This window comes from Mobula hypostoma, chromosome 15 (genome assembly GCF_963921235.1).
Source record: "Mobula hypostoma chromosome 15, sMobHyp1.1, whole genome shotgun sequence".
Taxonomy (NCBI): domain Eukaryota; kingdom Metazoa; phylum Chordata; class Chondrichthyes; order Myliobatiformes; family Myliobatidae; genus Mobula; species Mobula hypostoma.
The window spans coordinates 9508993-9530707 of record NC_086111.1 but is presented as its reverse complement, the minus strand read 5'-3'; the positions used below and the strand labels follow the sequence as shown (position 1 = coordinate 9530707).

At 42.1% G+C, this 21715-nt stretch overlaps 1 protein-coding gene across 2 annotated transcripts in view; it reads right to left on the bottom strand.

Annotated features, from left to right (window-relative positions):
* The window catches only part of camkva (CaM kinase-like vesicle-associated a), a 231384-nt gene that overhangs the window by 124887 nt on the left and 84782 nt on the right, over nt 1-21715 (bottom strand). For both annotated transcript variants that reach the window (XM_063067719.1, XM_063067720.1), the window contains exon 2: nt 3021-3134. In XM_063067719.1, the coding sequence (XP_062923789.1) occupies nt 3021-3115 (95 nt within the window). In that variant the 5' untranslated portion in view covers nt 3116-3134. The remainder of the gene's footprint in view (nt 1-3020; nt 3135-21715) is intronic.

Below are 21715 nucleotides of genomic sequence, written 5' to 3'. Positions count from 1 at the left end.
CTGTTTAGAAAATAGTCTACACCTTTATTCCTTCTGACAAAGTACATGACCATATACTTCCCTACATTATATTCTACCTATCACTTCTTTGCCCATTCTCCCAATCTACCAGACACTCTGCTTCCCCGACACTGCCTGTCCCTTCCACCTATATTTGTATTGTCCACAAACTTGGCCACAAAGCTACCAGTACCGCCATCCAAATCACTGACATATAATATGAAAAGAAGTGCTCACCGGCAGTCAACCAGAAAAGGCGCCTTTTATTCTCTCTCTTTGCCTCCTGCCAGTCAGCCAGTTCTTTATCCATGCTAGAACCTTTCTGTAATACCAAAGGTTCTCATCTTGTTAAGCAGCCTTATGTGCTGCACCTTGTCAAAGGCCTTCTGAAACATCCACTGATACTCCTTTATTTATCCTGCCTGTGATTTCCTCAAAGAATTCCAACAGATTTGTCAGACAAGATTTCCCCTTTAGAAAACAATGCTGACTTTGGCCTATTTTATCACGTGCCTCCAGGTACCCCCAAAACCTCATCCTTAATAATGGACTTCAGCATCATCCCAATGACTGAAGCTGGGCTAACTCAAGTCAAGTCAAGTCGCTTTTATTGTCATTTCGACCATAAGCTGCTGGTACAGTACACAGTAAAAACGAAACAACGTTCCTCCAGGACCATGGTGCTACATGAAACAATGCAAAACTACACTAGACTACCTAAAGCAACACAAAACTACACTAGACTACGTGAAACAACACAAAACTACATTAGACTTCAGGCTTACATGGGACTCCATGAAGTGCACAAAACAGTGCAAGACATTACAATAATTAATAAACAAGACAATAGGCACAGTAAAGGACAAATTACAATATAATAATAAATGATGTAAATGTAAATGTAAGCAATGTTTTAGCAGGAATTGAGACAGAAATGAGCAAAAATTGCGAAGGGAATGGAGTGGTGTTCAGTTGAGTGTGTGTGTATAGGTTGGTGTCAGACTAGACTCTGGGAATTGAGCAGTCTAATGGCTTGGGGTAAGAAGCTGTTACACAGTCTAGTCGCGAGAGCCCAAATGCTTCGGTACCTTTTGCCAGATGGCAGGAGGGAGAAGAGTTTGTATGAGGGGTGCATGGGGTCCTTCACAATGCTGTTTGCTTTGCGGATGCAGCGTGTGGTGTAAATGTCTGTAATGGCGGAAAGAGAGACCCCGATGATTCCTTCAGCTGACCTCACTATCCGCTGCAGGGTTTTGCGATCCAAGACGGTGCAATTTCCGAACCAGGCAGTAATGCGTTTGTAGTAACTAGACTATAGTTACCTTTCTTCTGCCTCATCCCCTTCTTAAAGAGTGGAGTAACATTTGCAAATTTCCATTCCTCAGGAACAATTCCAGAATCTGGTGATTCTTGAATGCCTCTACAATCTCTTTAGCTACGCCTTAACATTCCACCTTTCCCCATTAATTCATGGCCTACATTGTGAGCAACAAATCTTGAATAGCGAAAGGAACAGTCATAATCATGATCTCCATTTTGTATCGGAACAGGTCAGTTGGAAATTAGTTTCTCTCTCTCAGCCTGACCTGTTGAATACTTCTGACATTCTATTATAAAGGCATATAGCACGGAAACAGGCCATTCAGCCAATTGATCCATGTTAACCAAGATTCCCATCTAAGCAAGTCCCACTTTGCCCATATTCCTAAACCTTTCCTGTTCATGTATCTGTCCAAGTGCATTTTAACTTTCGTAATGTACCTGCCTCAACCTCATCTTCTGGCAGCTCATTTCATATATAATCACCCTCTGGGTCCCTATCAGATCTCTTACCTTTAAACCTCTCTAGATCTTGGTTCCTAGCCCTGGGAAAGAAGATCATGTGCACTGACCCTGTTAACCATGAGGGGCATAATTCAGACAACTATGATATCGCTGCTTATTCCTCTGCACTCAGTGAATAAAGTCCCAGTCTGTTCAATCTCTCTCCATAACACAGTCTTTTAGCAACATCCTTGTAAATATCCTCTGCAGTCTTTCTAGCTTAATGACACCATACTATTCTCTTTTACTTCATATTTCTATTGACTGTGTCTCTTACAGATTGTATTTCCCTCTGCTCAGTTCCAATTCATCTCCCTTGATTTACTCATCCTCCATTCAGAACAGCTACATATAACACATCTTCCACACTCATTCATCCGGCACCACTACTTGTGTCACTCCAACTCTCTCGGTCTCCACCCATTGCAGAAATCTCTCTCTCTCTCTGTTCTCTCCCCATCTGAAATATTAATGCTGTTTCATCCACCAGCAACATTGCTCGATCTCCTGAGCATTTCATACACCTCCTGTTTTAGCCTGTTAGTAGCTTTTTTATGCTTTTCAATATCTTACTTATCTTTTTCACTGTTCAATGAAGCCAATTATCCCTTTTTATCTCTGCGTGCCTTAATATATTTCTTCACCAGTAATAGCTGCAGAAGCAGTAATTGTCTAAAACATGCCCTTTATAATTGGTAGACTAAAAGGACTTTCACTTCATCGATTGGATTTAACTGAACAGGCCAGGAGTAAAGGGACATATCAGTGTTACATCTTAATAAAACCGCATTACGTCTTAATAAAACTCTACTACCAAATATCATTCATGTTCACCTACTTTTGACCTGCAACAGCCAAGCTTTGTAACATGCAATGATTACACTGAATTCTGCATATTAATTAAACCCAGGGCATTAGTGTTCGGAGTTCAATTCCCATATCATCTGTAAGGAGTTTGTACATCCTACCTGTGGAATGTGTGGGTTTCCTCCAGGTGCTCCGATTTACTCCTACAGTCCAAAGACTAGTAGGTTAATCAGTTATTGTAAATTGTTCCGTGATTAGGTTAGGGTTAAATCTGAGGCTGCTGGGGCAGCGCAACTCCAAGGGCTTTTTCTGTGCTGTACTTCTAATAAAATAAATTAATTCAAGTGGACCTAATATTTATAATCTCATGGAGAAAACTGTGTACTTACGTCTTGACTGTCTGTCCCAAATCATATTTGTCTGTTACATCTGAAGGGTTGTTATAATCCTTTTTGTCACCAAGGGTTATGCAGCCAAAAGGCATCGCTGATGTTTGCCTTTGCCTGTGTGGGAAGCAAAACAAAGACGTTTGGTTAAAAAGTGTAGACCTACCAAGGTCCATGTAGATGTAGGGTGGCACTTCAGATTCACCATCTAGAGCAGGGGTGGCCAACCTTTTACATTCCATGCGTCAATTTTTTCACGCACGAGTTCTATACTAACATATTTTTACAAGAATTGAATGGGGGCACAAGAGTTGTATGGCGCATCTGAACTCGTGCATGAAAAAATTGACACATGGAATGTAAAAAGTTGGCCATCCCTGATCTAGAGAGAAGTATCAAGGCCATGCCAAGCCAGATCTTAACTTGGTGAATCAAGCAGCCCAGAGCTGGAATGTGGCATCCAGCATCTTGGAGAGAAGTTGGGTCAGGGAGATTTCCTACTGTCTGTGGTGGCCTGACTACATTTGTAATACTGTGATATTTATTTAGAGATACAGGTGTCCCCCGCTTTTCGAACGTTCACCTTACGACACCTCGCTGTTACAAAAGACCTACATTAGTTACCTGTTTTCGTTAACAGAAGGTGCTTTCACTGTTACGGAAAAAGGCAGCGTGCTCCCCGAGCAGCCAAGCTCCTCCCCCGGAACTGCATTCTAGCCGGCATTGCTTAAACATGTGCTTGTGAGCATCTGTGCTTTATGTCGATTTATTTTGAGCACCCGTTAGCAAGATGAGTTCTAAGGTATCAGACAAGCCGAAAAGAGCTCGTAAGGGTGATACACTTAGCGTAAAACTAGACATAATTAAGCGTTTCTATCGTGGTGAACGAAGTAAGGACAAAGTGGGTTTGGCTTGTGCAAGTTGATGAAGATGATGTTGAAGAGGTTTTGGCATCCCATGACTACGAACTGATAGATGAAGAGCTGATGCAATTGGAAGAGGAAAGGATAACAATTGAAACCGAGTGCAGTAGCGAACGGACTGAAAGTGAAGTCGTCCAGGAACTGAACGTGAAGCAATTGCGTGAGATTTTCGCTGCAATGATTGCAGAAAAGTACGACTTTAATTTTGAAAGGATATGTAGGTTTAGAGCATATTTGCAGGAGGGTTTGAGTGCTTAAAAAGAACTGTATGATAGATAAATGCGCGAGGCTAAGCAGTCAAACATACTGTCATTTTTCAAGCCTTCTACATCAGCCACAGCAGACGATGAACCTCCACCTTCGACATCGAGGCAGGCAGACATAGAAGAAGATGACCTGCCTGCCCTGATGGAAACAGACGACGATGAGATGACACCCCAGTGTCCCACCACCCCAACCCCCGACGACTCAGCCTCACACACCATCATCAGTGTGCTCGCTGTCTTCCCAATTCCAGTAAGTGATACTACACTGTACATACATTATTTCTACTTTATATAGGCTGTGTATTTTTATGTGTTATTTGGTATAGTTTGGCAGCTTCATAGCTTAAAGGTTACTGGAGAGAATGTTTCTGCTGAGAGCGCTTGTGCTGAGTGTTTCTGCCGAGAACGCTTGCGTGAGGTTTTCACTGCGCCAGACAGTGCTTCATTGATTGCAGAAAAGTATTTCTACTTTATATAGGCTGTGTATTTATCATATATTTTTACTATATGTTACTGTAATTTTAGGTTTTATGTATTATTTGCATGATTTTGTAGGTTATTTCTTGTGTCTGGGAATGCTCAAGAATTTTTCCCATATTAATAAATGGTAATTGCTTCTTCACTTTACGACATTCCAGCTTACGAACCGTTTCATAGGAATGCTCTACCCTCGGATAATGGGGGAAACCTGTACAGCAGAGTAACAGGCCCAAAAAGCCTGAGCCACCCAATTAACTTATTATCCCATATGTTGCTGGAATGAGGGAGGAAAGAGAGGAATCCCACATGATCTTGGGGAGAATATACAAACTCCTTACAGACAGCGGTGGGATTGAACCCAGGTTGCTGGCTACGTAAGGTGTTACGCTAACCGCTACACTACTGTGCTGCCAATGCTACTGCGTTCCCTCTACTAAACCACCCTCATATTGCCATGCCACCTTCACGCAATTGTGCTGCTGTCATGTTGCACATACTGGATGCATGGGTCGAACAGGAAATATTTTCTAATATAGGTGCCCAGTTTCATGGCTTGCAAAACTGAATCAGAATGAAAATCTTCATCAAAAATACCAAGGAACCCAATTTGCTGACACGGTGATGTCAAGTGGCAATGGATGATTTGATGCCACAGTGTATTACGGCCTGAATATGGCACTGCTCAGTCCTACTGACCATTGTTGGTGCTGGTGTTAGCTGGGGGATGGGGACTCCAACCCAACCTGAACTGCTTTTGATCCTCTCCACCCTCCCAGTTTTCAGCCAACAACGCTGATCATGTGTTTGCTCGTATTTTAGGCTGGCCTCCAGTTCGACCACCTAGAGCCAATCCCAACTCTACCTGACACCTCATCTCTTGTAAGAACAGTTACATTTTGGTGACGAGATTTTATTTACACTAAAGAGTGGTAGGTACCTGGAATTGGTGAAAGCAGATACAACAGTATTTGCATTTAAGAGGCTGTTAGATAGATACATGACCATCCAGAGGATGGAGGGATATGGATTATGTACAGCAAGATGTGAAATAGGTTAATTCAACATTGTGTTGTGCACAGGCCTGGTTTCACTAAATGCCCACTTTTACTGCGCTGACATTCCTCACACAGTATTTCAGACTGGCCACGATTTCCTTCAGGAGATCTTCAAGTTTCAAAATTGTTTCAAGTAATTTCCTGTACACAAATGTAAGGAGAATGAAATAATTGTTACTCTGGATCCGATGCAGCACAAAAACCCCCACACAAAAGATAAAGAATACAATAATAATACTAAAACACAGAATATATGTAAATACATAAAATATCTTAAATCCATAGATTGAATATGTCCATAAGGTGATGCTAGGCTGCTTTCAGAAAAGCAGCGTCTATTATTAAGGACCTCCAGCACCCAGGGCATGCCCTTTTCTCACTGTTACCATCAGGTAGAAGGTACAGAAGCCTGAAGGCACGCACTTAGCGATTCAAGAACAGCTTCTTCCCCTCTGCCATCTGATTCCTAAATGGACATTGAAGCTTTGGACACTACCTCACTTTTTTTAATATACAATATTTCTGTTTTTGCATGTTTTTTAATAATCTATTCAGTATATGTAATTGATTTACTTGTTTATTTATTATTATTATGTTTTTTTTCTCTGCTAGATTATGTATTGTATTGAACTGCTGTTGCTAAGTTAAAAATTTCACGTCACATGCCGGTGATAATAAACCTGATTCTGGTTCTGATTCAAAGGTTATGGGAAGAAGGGTGGGGATTGGGGCTGAGGAGAGAAAAGAGAAGATCAGCTGTGATGGAATGGCAGAGCAGATTCAGTCAGTCAAATGGCCTAATTCTGCTCTGATGTCTTATAGTCTTACGGCGCCTACTGTGAATGCCTGCAAGTAATGACCTTCAGGATAGTAAATGGCGACATACTTGTACTTAGATAATCAACGTATTTTGAACATTGAACTCTAAAGTGTAAACGGGTAATTGATGGTCAGGGTCAGTGTGAACTAGTTTGCCCAAACAACCTGTCTCCTTGTTGGACTCTACAACTTTATTTCAAACACTTGCAATACTGGAAATGCTCAGCTGGTCAGGCAGCATCTCCAGATGGAAGTTCATTTTAAGTTCAGATAAGCTGGGGAACATTGGACAGGACAAAGTGAATATCTCTAATAGGGGAAGGCCAGCATTGTCAGAATCAGAATCAATATCCGTTTTATTGTCACTGTCATATATGATGTGAAATTTGTTGTTCTGCAGCAGCAGTATAATACAAAGACATAAAATTACTATAAATCACAAAATAAATATATATTGCAGAAACAATTAATAATGGGGTAATGTTCATAGCTTCAGAAGTTCGTGGACAGTTCCAAGAACCCATGAACACTTCATAGTTGATATGAAGTGTTTCTCAGCACTTCATAAGTTCAGCTTCTACCCCTTCTAGATTGCCGTTGCTATCAAATTAGACAAAAGGGTTAGCTATGACAGCCATTTAGTTCACCAGCAGATTCTGGGGAACTATGAAGAAAACCGGAACACAGAAGAAATCCTCCTGATGTGTGAGCGAACTGCATACAGATCATAACCATAGCTGGGATCGAACCTGAATCCCTGGAATTGTGAGGCAGCTGTAATTACTGCTGTACTATTGTACTGCTGTCCTCCTTCTGTGGGTTCTTTGAATTAATAAACAAACCATCACAGCTATCATTGTGGGATCAATGTGATTTGTTATAATTAGAAATGCCTTGTAATAAATTGATTTTGTGTCAGAATATTACCCTGGTATATTGTACAAACAACACAAAGACATGCTGAATACCCAGAAGGAAATCAGAGGAAGTGTTAACAGATAGGGTACAAGGCCTTCTTTTAAACTTCTGAGATAAATGATACAGCCTGCTGCTCCTTGCTGTGCATCATTTTCCATTTTTATGAAGAGTTCTACAATGGGAATTGTGCAACGTTATAAATTATACATGATGAATTACAATTTCACAGTTTGTATTACATATTAATAACTTAAAATAGATAGGCTATCTTCACACTTTTGGGTTTTAGTTGGTGGATCCTGTCAGATACCTTACATCTCATTTCCAAAGCCTAGTGGATCAGTGAATATTCCCCATGGGACGTTCTTAATCTTATTTTCGGACCTGTCTAAATATATGAAAACTCCCAATGAGTATTATTAAAAATTCAAGAAAGACCTCACATTTACGTAGAATCTTCAACAAGCTCAGGTTTTATCCGATTGTTATAAAGCCACTGAGATGTCATAGAGTTACTTGGCCACTTGGCCCATCCTATCTGTACTGACTATCAAAGTCGAGTTTATTTTCACATGCACAAGTGCACAAGGGCAATGAAAAACTTACCTGAAGCAACATTATGGGCATGAAAAACAACTTAAACATAAGTTATGCAGGATCTCTTACAAGAAACAACTAAATTAGACCATAAACATAAGACAATAAGACATAGGTGCTGAATTATGCCACTCAGCTTATCATGGCTGATTCATTATTCCTGTCAATCCCTTTCTCCTGCCTTCTTCCCATAACCAAGAACCTATCAACCTCTTTTATCGACTTTATCCGCTCAGGGGATCTCCCATCCACTGCTACCAACCTTATAGTTCCCACACCCCGCACTTCCCGTTTCTACCTCCTACCCAAGATCCACAAACCTGCCTGTCCTGGCCGACCTATTGTCTCAGCTTGCTCCTGCCCCACCGAACTCATATCTGCATACCTCGACACGGTATTATCCCCCCTTGTTCAATCCCTTCCGACCTATGTTCGTGACACTTCTCACGCTCTTAAACTTTTTGATGATTTTAAGTTCCCTGGCCCCCATCGCTTTATTTTCACCATGGATGTCCAGTCCTTATATACTTCCATCCCCCATCAGGAAGGTCTCAAAGCTCTACGCTTCTTTTTGGATTCCAGACCTAATCAGTTCCCCTCTACCACCACTCTGCTCCGTCTAGCGGAATTAGTCCTTACTCTTAATAATTTCTCCTTTGGCTCCTCCCATTTCCTCCAAACTAAAGGTGAAGCTATGGGCACCCGTATGGGTCCTAGCTATGCCTGCCTTTTTGTTGGGTTTGTGGAACAATCTATGTTCCGTGCCTATTCTGGTATCTGTCCCCCACTTTTCCTTCGCTACATCGATGACTGCATTGGCGCTGCTTCCTGCACTCATGCAGAACTCGTTGACTTTATTAACTTTGCCTCCAACTTTCACCCTGCCCTCAAGTTTACCTGGTCCATTTCCGACGCCTCCCTCCCCTTTCTAGATCTTTCTGTCTCTGTCTCTGGAGACAGCTTATCCACTGATGTCTACTATAAGCCTACTGACTCTCACAGCTATCTGGACTATTCCTCTTCTCACCTTGTCTCTTGCAAAAACGCCATCCCCTTCTCGCAATTCCTCCGTCTCCGCCGCATCTGCTCTCAGGATGAGGCTTTTCATTCTAGGACGAGGGAGATGTCCTCCTTTTTTAAAGAAAGGGGCTTCCTTTCCTCCACTATCAACTCTGCTCTTAAACGCACCTCCCCCATTTCACATACATCTGCTCTCACTCCATCCTCCCGCCACCCCACTAGGAGTAGGGTTCCCCTGGTCCTCACCTACCACCCCACCAGCCTCCAGGTTCAACATATTATTCTCCGTAACTTCCGCCACCTCCAATGGGATCCCACCACTAAGCACATCTTTCCCTCCCCCGCCCTCTGCATTCCGCAGGGATCGCCCTACGCAACTCCCTTGTCCATTCGTCCCCCCCATCCCTCCCCACTGATCTCCCTCCTGGCACTTATCTGTGTAAGCGGAACAAGTGCTACACATGCCCTTACACTTCCTCCCTTACCACCATTCAGGGCCCCAAACAGTCCTTCCAGGTGAGGCAACACTTCACCTGTGAGTCAACTGGGGTGATATACTGCGTCCGGTGCTCCTGATGTGCCCTCTTATATATTGGCGAGACCCGACGCAGACTGGGAGACCGCTTTGCTGAACATCTACGCTCTGTCCGCCAGAGAAAGCAGGATCTCCCAGTGGCCACACATTTTAATTCCACATCCCATTCCCATTCTGACATGTCTATCCACGGCCTCCTCTACTATAAAGATGAAGCCACACTCAGGTTGGAGGAACAACACCTTATATTCCGTCTGGGTAGCCTCCAACCTGATGGCATGAACATCGACTTCTCTAACTTCCGCTAAGGCCCCACCTCCCCCTCGTACCCCATCTGTTACTTATTTTTATGCACACATTCTTTCTCTCACTCTCCTTTTTCTCCCTCTGTCCCTCTGAATATACCTCTTGCCCATCCTCTGGGTCCCCCCCCCTTGTCTTTCTTCCCAGACCCCCTGTCCCATGATCCTCTCGTATCCCCTTCTGCCTATCACCTGTCCAGCTCTTGGCTCCATCCCTCCCCCTCCTGTCTTCTCCTATCATTTTGGATCTCCCCCTCCCCCTCCAACTTTCAAATCCCTTACTCACTCTTCCTTCAGTTAGTCCTGACGAAGGGTCTCGGCCTGAAACGTCGACTGCACCTCTTCCTACAGATGCTGCCTGGCCTGCTGCGTTCACCAGCAACTTTGATGTGTGTTGCTTGAATTTCCAGCATCTGCAGAATTCCTGTTGTTTACCTATCAACCTCTGCTTTAAATATACTGAATAACTTAGGTTCCACGGTCATCCGTGGCAATGAATTCCAGAGATTCACCACCCTCTGGCTAAAAAAATTCCTTCTCAATTCTCATCTGAATAGATGTCCCTCAATTCTGAGGCTGTGGCCTTTGGTCCTAAACTCACCCACTGTAGGAAATATCTTCTCCACATCTACTCTTTCTAAGCCTTTCAATATTTAATAGGTTTCAATGAGATCCCCTCCTCATTCTTCTAAACTCCAGTGAATACAGGCCCAGAGCTGTCAAATGGTTCTCGTATGTTAACCCTATCATTCCCAGAATCATTCTCATGAACGTCCTCTTGATCCCCTTCAATGCCAGTGCATCTTTTCTTAGATAAGGGGACCAAAACTGCTCACAATACCCCAAATTCAGTCTGACCAATGCCTTATAAAGGCTCAGCATCACATCCTTGCTCCTATATTCTAGTCCTTTTAAAATAATTGCTAACATTGCATTTACCTTCTTTACCACTGACTCAACCTACAAGCTAACCTTTAGGGAATCCTGACAAGGACTCCCAATTCCTTCTGCACCTCAGATTTTTGAATTGTCTCACTGTTTAGAAAATAGTTTACATCTTTATTCCTTCTAGCTAAATGCATGACCGTATACTTCTCTACACTATATTCCATCTGCCGCTTAGCCTATTCTCTTAATCCCTGCTTCATTACTCTTTATATATTTGAAAAAAATTATAGTATCCTCTTTTATATTATTGGCAAGCTTATCTTCGTATTTCATCTTTTCTGTCTGATCATTTTAGAATACTTCTTCACCTTTGAGATGTATGTATCCTGCACCTTCCAAATTTCCCCCAGAAACCCCAGTCATTGCTGTTCTGCTGTCATTCCTGATAGTGACCCCTTCCAATCAACTTTGGCCAGCTCCTCCCTCATGCTTTTGTAATTCCCTTTACTTCACTGTAATACTGATACATCTGACTTTATCTTCTCCTTTTCAAGCTGCAGAGTGAATTTCATTATATTATGATCACTGTCTTCTAAGGGTTCCTTTACCTTAAACCCCCCGTGCAAATCCAGTTTATTGCACAATACCCAATCCAAAATTGCCTTTCCCCTAGTGGGTTCAACCACAAGCTGCTGTAAAAAGCTACCTTGTACGTATTCTACAAATACCCTCTCTTGGGATCCAGCACCAACTTGATTGTTCCTATTTACCTACATATTGAAATCCCCTATGATTATCATTATATTGCCCTTAGTACAGCCTTTTTCTATCTCCCTTTGTAATTGATATCCCACATCCTGGCTACTATTTGGAAGCTGTATGTGACTTCCATCAGGGTCTTTTTACCCTTGCAATCTCTGAACTCTACCCACATCTTCTGATAGTGATAGTTCAGAGGATGGGGTTGTTGGTTTACAAGCAGAGGCAGTGTGCAGTGAGACTGTCAGGCAGGTGACACGATACAATTGCAGTCAGTAGGCTGAGTTGCAGTATAAAAGGGAGACAAAATCGGAAAGGGCACTGAATAATGTAGGCAATATATGGAATAGAATAGATGGTTTTGTAACGCAGTTACAGATTGGCATGTATGATGTGGTGGGCTTCACTGAGTAATGACTGAAAGAAGATTATAGTTAGGAGCATTATAAAAAAGGATAGAGAAAGGACAGAGGGGGTGGTGTGGCTCTGTTGGTAAAAAATGAGATCCAATCTTTAGAAAGAGGTGACATAGGATTGGAAGATGTAGAATACTTGTGAGTAGAATTGAGTAGAATTAAGAAAAAGCAAGGGTAAAAAGACCCTGATGGGAGTTACGTATAGGCATCTGAACAGTAGCCAGGCTACAAATTATAACAAGGAGAGAGAAATGGCAGAATAGAGGGATGTCCATTTAGAATAGAGAGGAGGAAGAATTTCTTTAGCTAAAGTGTTGTGAATCTGTGGAACTCATTGCCAAAGCTGGCTGTGGGGGCCAGATTATTGGGTGGAGGTTTATAGGTTCTTGATTAGTTTGGGCATGAAGGGATGTGGTGAGAAGGCAGAAAATGAGAAGATGAGAAGATGAATTGGATCATCCATGATGAAATGGTGGAGCAGACTTGATGGACCAAATGGCCTAATTCTGCTTCTATGTCTTATTGTCCTAATGTTCTCTGATCCCATGTCACGTAATAGGATCAAAGAAAAGTCCATTTTAGTACAAAGTTTAGTGAATTTATGAATCAGGTTATTGTTGTTGTGTAACAAAATACCACACACAAAAATAAAATAAATGACTGATGGATAGTCCAGGCGAAACAAGAAGTGAGATGCCGTAAGAACTCTGCTGGTCAAGCAACATCTGTGGGAGGAGAAACCAGTCAACATTTTGGCTTAGTATCCCTATATCAGAATTGGGTGGGGGGAAGAGAGTGGAGTGGCTGCAGTTTTCATTTTTGCTTCAGGTTCCCATAACTGTAGTTTAATCCATTTTCCTTGATAGTTCAAGCTATGGCCAGGATATGTTGAAAGCTTGTCCTGATGAAGGGTCTCAGCCTGAAATGTTGGGTTTTTATTCCTCTTCATAGATCTTGCCTGACCAGCTGAATTCCTCCAGCATTTAATGTGTGTTGTTTTGGATTTCCAGCATCTGCAGAACCTCTTTGTGTTTATGATGAAAATTTGGCTGACTTTCAACTGCCAACAGATCTTGCTGCTTTTACAAGAACAACAGCACCATAGCTCCAAAACAACATCTCCAAAGCTCCAGCACTCAATCAGTGTAATATTGAGGAGTGTTGTATGAAGCACGTTATCTGGCTTAATGACACTCAAACCATGTGGAAAGATATTTTGAAGATCCGTCTTAAGGATCTGAGCATAATTAGCATGGCCTGCATTTATTGCCAGACCTAACTGGACTTACATATGCTGTAATAAGCCCCCTATTTGAACTACTGCGGTCGTTATAGTGAAGGGACTCCCACAGTGCTGAAGGGGAGGCTGTTACAGGATATAGAACCAGTGACATTGAAGTACCAGTGTTATATGATATTTCTAAGCCTGGACAGTGTGCGACTTAGAGCTAAACCTATACACTACAATTTTCATTACCTGAGGATAATCCCAAAGCACTTCACAGTCAATGGAACACTTTTGAAAGTGATTGCCCTTGCACTGTTGCACTGTTGGAAATGCAGACCAAGCTTCCAGAGACAGCAATGTGATCTGTGACTGATAGGACACCAGGATGCTACCCTTTTTGAAATGGGGAATTTTTATATCTGTACATTTAGACATTTCACAGATATTCACACAAGTTCCTCAGTGTGAACTTATTCTGTCCTGGTCCAATGACATTGAAGTCACAGCCAAGATAGCTTCTAATTGCTCAGGAGGCTAAAGATATTCTGGATGTCCACATTGATGCTTTCCCACAGTACTATAGCAGTTAGCACAACACATTTACAGCCTGGGACATCACAGAGTTTGGAATTCTATCCCAGAGCCTTCGATAAGGAGTTTCTATATGTCCTCCACATGGAATGTTAGGCTCCCAGGTACCCCAGATTCCTCCCATGGTCGAAAAACATAGTAGGTAGATGTAAATTGCCCTGTGATTAGGTTAGGGTTAAATTTTAATTTTAAATTTACCAAATTGGTAAAGGTGCTGAGGAAGAGGATTTCTTGGAATGTATGCGGGATGGTTTTTTGAACCAATATGTCGAGGAACCAACTAGAGAGCAGGCTATTTTAGACTGGGTTTTGAGCAATGAGGAAGGGTTAATTAGCAATCTTGTTTTGAGAGGCTCCTTGGGTAAGAGTGACCATAATATGGTGGAATTCTTCATTAAGATGGAGAGTGACATAGTTAATTCAGAAACAAAGGTTCTGAACTTAAAGAGGGGTAACTTTGAAGGTATGAGTCGTGAATTAGCTAAGATAGACTGGCAAATGACACTTAAAGGATTGACGGTGGATATGCAATGGCAAGCATTTAAAGATTGCATGGATGAACTACAACAATTGTTCATCCCAATTTGGCAAAAGAATAAATCAAAGAAGGTAGTGCACCCATGGCTGACAAGAGAAATTAGGGATAGTATCAATTCCAAAGAAGAAGCATACAAATTAGCCAGAAAAAGTGGCTCACCTGAGGACTGGGAGAAATTCAGAGCTCAGCAGAGGAGGACAAAGGGCTTAATTAGGAAGGGGAAAAAAGATTATGAGAGAAAACTGGCAGGGAACATAAAAACTGACTTTTATAGATATGTAAAAAGGAAAAGACTGGTAAAGACAAATGTAGGTCCCCTACAGACAGAAACGGGTGAATTGATTATGGGGAGCAAGGACATGGCAGACCAATTGAATAATTACTTTGGTTCTGTCTTCACTAAGGAGAACATAAATAATCTTCCAGAAATAGTAGGGGACAGAGGGTCCAGTGAGATGGAGGAACTGAGCGAAATACATGTTAGTAGGGAAGTGGTGTTAGGTAAATTGAAGGGATTAAAGGCAGATAAATCCCCAGGGCCAGATGGTCTGCATCCCAGAGTGCTTAAGGAAGTGGCCCAAGAAATAGTGGATGCATTAGTGATAATTTTTCAAAACTCGTTAGATTCTGGACTAGTTCCTGAGGATTGGAGGGTGGCTAATGTAACCCCACTTTTTAAAAAAGGAGGGAGAGAGAAACCGGGGAATTATAGGCCGGTTAGCCTAACGTCGGTGGTGGGGAAACTGCTGGAGTCAGTTATCAAGGATGTGATAACAGCACATTTGGAAAGCGGTGAAATGATCGGACAAAGTCAGCATGGATTTGTGAAAGGAAAATCATGTCTGACGAATCTCATAGAATTTTTTGAGGATGTAACTAGTAGAGTGGATAGGGGAGAACCAGTGGATGTGGTATATTTGGATTTTCAAAAGGCTTTTGATAAGGTCCCACACAGGAGATTAGTGTGCAAACTTAAAGCACATGGTATTGGGGGTAAGGTATTGATGTGGATAGAGAATTGGTTAGCAGACAGGAAGCAAAGAGTGGGAATAAACGGGACCTTTTCAGAATGGCAGGCAGTGACTAGTGGGGTACGGTCAGTGCTGGGACCCCAGTTGTTTACAATACATATTAATGACTTGGATGAGGGAATTAAATGCAGCATCTCCAAGTTTGCTGATGACACGAAGCTGGGCGGCAATGTTAGCTGTGAGGAGGATGCTAAGAGGATGCAGGGTGACTTGGATAGGTTGGGTGAGTGGGCAAATTCATAGCAGATGCAATTTAATGTGAATAAATGTGAAGTTATCCACTTTGGTGGCAAAAATAGGAAAACAGATTATTATCTGAATGGTGGCTGATTAGGAAAAGGAGAGGTGCAACGAGACCTGGATGTCATTATACACCCGTCATTGAAAGTGGGCATGCAGGTACAGCAGGCGGTGAAAAAGGCATTTATAGCAAGAGGATTCGAGTACAGGAGCAGGAGGTACTACTGCAGTTGTACAAGGCCTTGGTGAGACCACACCTGGAGTATTGTGTGCAGTTTTGGTCCCCTAATCTGAGGAAAGACATCCTTGCCATAGAGGGAGTACAAAGAAGGTTCACCAGATTGATTCCTGGGATGGCAGGACTTTCATATGAAGAAAGACTGGATGAACTAGGCTTGTACTCGTTGGAATTTAGAAGATTGAGGGGGGATCTGATTGAAACGTATAAAATCCTAAAGGGATTGGACAGGCTAAATGCAGGAAGATTGTTCCCGATGTTGGGGAAGTCCAGAATGAGGGGTCACAGTTTGAGGATAAAGGGGAAGCCCTTTAGGACTGAGATTAGGAAAAACTTCTTCACACAGAGAGTGGTGAATCTGTGGAATTCTCTGCCACAAGAAACAGTTGAGGCCGGTTCATTGGCTATATTTAAGAGGGAGATAGATATGGCCCTTGTGGCTACGGGGATCAGGGGGTATGGAGGGAAGGCTGGTGCAGGGTTCTGAGTTGGATGATCAGCCATGATCATAATAAATGGCGGTGCAGGCTTGAAGGGCCGAATGGCCTACTCCTGCACCTATTTTCTATGTTTCTATGTAAATGGTGGTTGTCAGGGGGTGCTGGGCCTATCTTGCACAGTATCGCTAAATAAATAAATAAATAAAACTTTCATCATTACACCACAGGCAGCATGCTGTCTGGATTCATAATGTCTTGGAATGGCAACTGATCTGTACGTGACCAAAAAAGACTGCAGAGTGTTGTGGACACAGCCAGGCATATCACAAAAATGTCCTCGATGGACTCCGTCTACATTTCTTGCTGTCTCAATAAAGCATCCAGTATAATCAAAGATCCCATTCATCCCGGATATTCTTTCTCTCCTCTCTCCAATCTGGCAGAAGGTACAACACCTACCACCAAGCCTAAGGACAGCTTCTACCCTAATGCTATTAGACTCTTGAATGGATCTCTTATAGGATAAGATGGACTCTAAACCTCACAATCTACCTCATTATGATCCTGCACTTTCTCGTTAACCTGCACTGCACTTTTATATTACCTTTTTCACTTTATTCTACATTGTTTTTGTTTTATCTTATTTTACCTCAATGTACTATGTAATGAATTGGTCTGTATGAGCAGTAGAAAAGACAAGCTTTTCTCTGTATCCTGCAACACTTTCCAATAATAAACCAATGCCAATGCCATTTCAGTTGAATGGTTCACCTGAAGGATGGCAACTCTCACAGCGTAGCACTACCTGTGTAGATTTTTCACTGAAGTCTGCTGTGGGAGTTGAGCTAGCAACCTTCCCACTCTGAGGTGAGAGAACTTGCATCTACTGAAAATCTCAGCTTTCCATTAACAATCTTTCGAAAACATGGTTCAATCAGTTCTTACCAGATACAATGGCAAAATAGGTGCCATTGTAGCATGATGGTTAGTGCAATGCTATTTCAGCTGAAAGTGTTGGAGTTTGGAGTTAGGTCTCGGCATCCCCCAGAAGGAGTCTGCACATCCTCCCTGTGCAGTGCATGGGTTCTCTCTGAGTGCTCCTGTTTCCTTCCGCAGTCCAAAGACATACTGGTTAATTGGTCATTGTAAATTGTCCTGTGATTAGGCTTGGGTTAAATTAGGGTTTGTTGGGCGGGGGGGGGTGCAGTGCTAGGTGGCATGGTTTGAAGGGCGGCATAGAGCTCAAACTCGAGGCGCATTTAAGAGCCTGCTGATGGTTTTATTTATTTATTTGTTTATTTATTTAGAGATACGGCACGGAACAGGCCCTTTCAGCCCTTCAAGCCACAACGCCCAGCAAACCCCAACAACTCAAATTTAATGCTAACCCAATCACAAGACAATTTACAATGACCAATTGACCTATCCCAAAGACCAAAGTCTGTGGACTGTGGGAGAAAACCTGTGCATTCCATGAGGTGTTCATGAAGAATTGAACTCCGAACTTTGACACTCCGAGCTGTAATAGCATCATGCTAACAACTACATTACCATGGTGCTCACAGCATTGAGCTTTGAAATTGCTTTTCCTATTCAGCATACAAGAGGAAAATGGATTATTTCTCACCTTCGTTGCCCAGCTGACATTCTGTTACAATTAAGGAGTCATACAGTGAGAAAGCACTTCCTTTTGCCTATCAGGTCCGCATTGACCATCAGACATCCACCTGCACTAATCCTGAATTTTATTCACCCCACATTCTCAAAAACTTTCCCAATTCTACCCCTCACCTGCACACTAGGGGCAATTTACAATGGGTAATTAACATTCCAAACCGCACAGCTCTGGAATATGTCAGGAAACAGGAACAACAGGATTAAACCCACACAGTTAGAGATGGAAGTTAGTTATTGAACCTGGGTCACACAGTCACACCAATAATGTGCAAACCCCACATGGATAACGATGGAAGTTAGATATTAAATCTGGGTCACTGGAGCTATTTGACATCAGCTTTACCGACAGTGTTGCTCCACGAAGGAAAGATATTTCAAATTTTCTAATTATATAGAAGTTCATTTGGCCCATTGAGTCAATGCTGGCCCTCAGAGCAATCGCATTTTCCCACTTATTTCTCTGTAACCTGTCTGCTCTCACAAGCCCATCAACTCCGCCCTGACTCTCCCACCACCAACCTGGTGGGCAGCAGCAGTAATAACTGTGTCACAGAGCTGCCCAATCTATCATCTAAACAACACTAAATATCATTGATGTACAAATAGCAGTTTGTCATTTCAAAGGTCATTTGATTTTTGATAGGTTCACCAGTATTGGCTCAAAGTTTTGAGCTGATTTGTTCAATACAGCTAAAATATGTCAAGCCAACAAGTATTAGACATGTACTGTATTTTTGCATGATGCTACCTTTGAATAAAATGTGGATAATACTCTAGTGGATGTGGAAATGTGCAGACTGACACTCTGGATTGGACACTGCGAATATTTTAGCTACTCACTATATCATGAAAAAAACATTTCATGTTGTTAATTTTTCTTAACAATCAACAACTTGTCAAAAATTTGTCTATCTCTGCTGGACTTCTGAAATTCATTTGTAATCACACGTCTCTTTGATATATCTCTTGTCAGAATAAAATATTTCACATGGACACCTCATGTTCCTGATATTTATTGTTTGTTTATTAATTTTTTTTGTTTTGTATTTGCATAGTTTGATGTGTTTTGCATATTGGTTAGTTGCCTGTCCTGTTGGGTGGACTCTTGCAGTCTTTCATTGATTCTATTGAGCTTCTTGTATTTACTGTGAATGCCCACAAGAAAAAGAATCTCAGGGTTGTATATGGTGACATATATATGTATTCTGATAATAAATTTTGTTCTACACAGTTCTGCAATCACTCCAAGAACCGATTTTCAAGTATCACATTTGTTCAGTAGTGTCAATGCACAAGATCAGTCATGTTGTTTGAATGCATAATTCCGTTATTTAAGTCATAACTTTGCTTCTGCCTCCATTTCACCTGTTCTAGTCTCTTAAGATTTGGCTTGATTGTTTTCTGAGTCATCGATAAATTAGTTAGTCAGCAGGAGTATAAACTATTGTGGAACGTGATGTTTTTCTCTAGTTGAGTGAGAACTAAAGCCTCTCCAGTACAATTACAGTTCTCACTGATCTGTCAGCCATTAGATGATATAAGGTGCTCAATTCCATTTTGTTTCATAAAACCTTTTGTTGAGTTGGGTGTAGAATTGTTATTTTTCTTGCAGTTAACTTTCCTATTTTTGCTTGCATTTTTATTTAATCACCTATATACGTACATGTAAATACCCAGAAAATTTTCCAGTAATCACAGTACAGTTGCTTCTGCAATTTTCTAGAAACTTCTTAGTTTTCACTAGCAGGGGTCACACCACTTGAATTTGGTTATTTTATAGACTAGTTGCTATCACTGGAATTTTTGATATCTCTGGTATGAGACAGCTACCACAGCTTTTTCCTTTATTCTCTCAGTTCCTCCTTCTTGTTCATTTCCACTCTTGTAACACTTAATAAATCAATTGTAATCAATACATTTTATGCCTCATTCTTGTCTTCTGAAGAATCTTGGAGCACAAAAGTATCAGGATTCAACGCTGTTGAAGACTGTTGAAGAGAAGGAATGAAGTGTGGTACTATTGACTGAGACTAGTTCTTCTGGTAAACTGTGGTGAGAGGAAATGGATTTCAGTTCTTCAACAGTACAGTCTAAATGATACGGGGTGATTCACCTTGAGCTATCAATCTTGTTCTCATTAAAAATCAATATGTATTCTTTGGGACAGTCACCACTGACTCTACATTGTAAACCTGACAGTCAGTGCATCTTTCTACCAACTCCGTAGGATCTTAAACATGTGAAAGTCTGCAGATGCTAGAAATCCAAAGCAGCACAAAAAAATGCTGGAGGAACTCAACAGGTCAGGCAGCATCTATGGAAATGAATAAACAATTGATGTTTCAGGCCGAGACCCTTCTTCAGGACTGAAAAGGAATGGGGAAGACGTTAGAATAAAGAGGTGGGGGGTGGGGAAGAAGGACTAGCTAGAAGGTAACACACATAAAAGTTGCTGGTGAACGCAGCAGGCCAGGCAGCATCTCTAGGAAGAGGTGCAGTCGACGTTTCAGGCCGAGACCCTCCGTCAGGACTCCTGACGAAGGGTCTCGGCCTGAAACGTCGACTGCACCTCTTCCTAGAGATGCTGCCTGGCCTGCTGCGTTCACCAGCAACTTTTATGTGTGTTGCTTGAATTTCCAGCATCTGCAGAATTCCTGTTGCTAGCTAGAAGGTGATAGGTGAAGTCAGGTGGGTGGGAAAGGTAAAGGGCTAGAGAAGAAGGAATCTGAAAGGATTCATAGCAGAAAGGGAAGGAGGAGGTTACCCATGGGGAAGTGAAAAGAGGAATGAGATGGGGAGAGAAATAATTTTTTACTGGAAGGAAAAATTGGTATTAATGCCATCAAGTTGGAGGCTACCCAGATGGAATATAAGGTGTTTCTCATCCACCCTGAGGGTGGCCTCATCTTGGCATAAGAGGAGGCTATGGACCAACAAGTTGGAAAAGGAGTAGGAATTAAAATGTTTGGCCATTGGGAAATTCCATTTTTGGTGGATGGAGTGGAGGTGCTCGATGCAGGGAACCCCAATTTACAATGGGTTTCACCAATGTGGAGGAGACCTCATCGGTAGCACCGAAAACAATAGACAACTCCAAAAGATTCACAGGTGAAGTGTTGTCTCACCTGGGTGGACTATTTGGGGCCCTAAATGTAGATGAGAGAGGAAGTGAATGGGCAGATACAGCACTTATGATGATGCTTTGCTGCAACTTTGGTGCTCAGTGGGGGATGCCGGTGCTTTTTTGCTGGTGGAGGGATTGTCATTGCCTTGCTGCTGGTGAGGGAGCTGGGGAGGGGCTTTGGCTGTTCTAACATTTAACTGTCATTCATTCTTTAGGGCACTCTGTTTTCGTAGATGTTAATGAAGAACAAGAATTTCAGGATGCATATTGTATACATTTCTCTGACATGGACTGAAACATTTGAGCATTTAGACATAAAGAAAGAGGATGTGCTGGAGTTTTTAAAAAGCTTTCAGTTGGATAAGTCCCCAGGACTAGATGAGATATACCCCTGGTTACTGTGGCAGGTGAGGGAGGAGATTGCTGAGCCTCTTGCAATGATCTTTGCGTCATCAACAGGAACGGGAGAAGTACCGGAGGATTGGAGGGTTGCAAATGTTCCTTTGTTCAAGAAAGGGAGCAGAGATAACCCAGGAAATTATAGACCAGTAAGTCTGACTTCAGTGGTGAGCAAATTGTTGGAGAAGATCCTGAGAGGCAGGATTTATGAGCA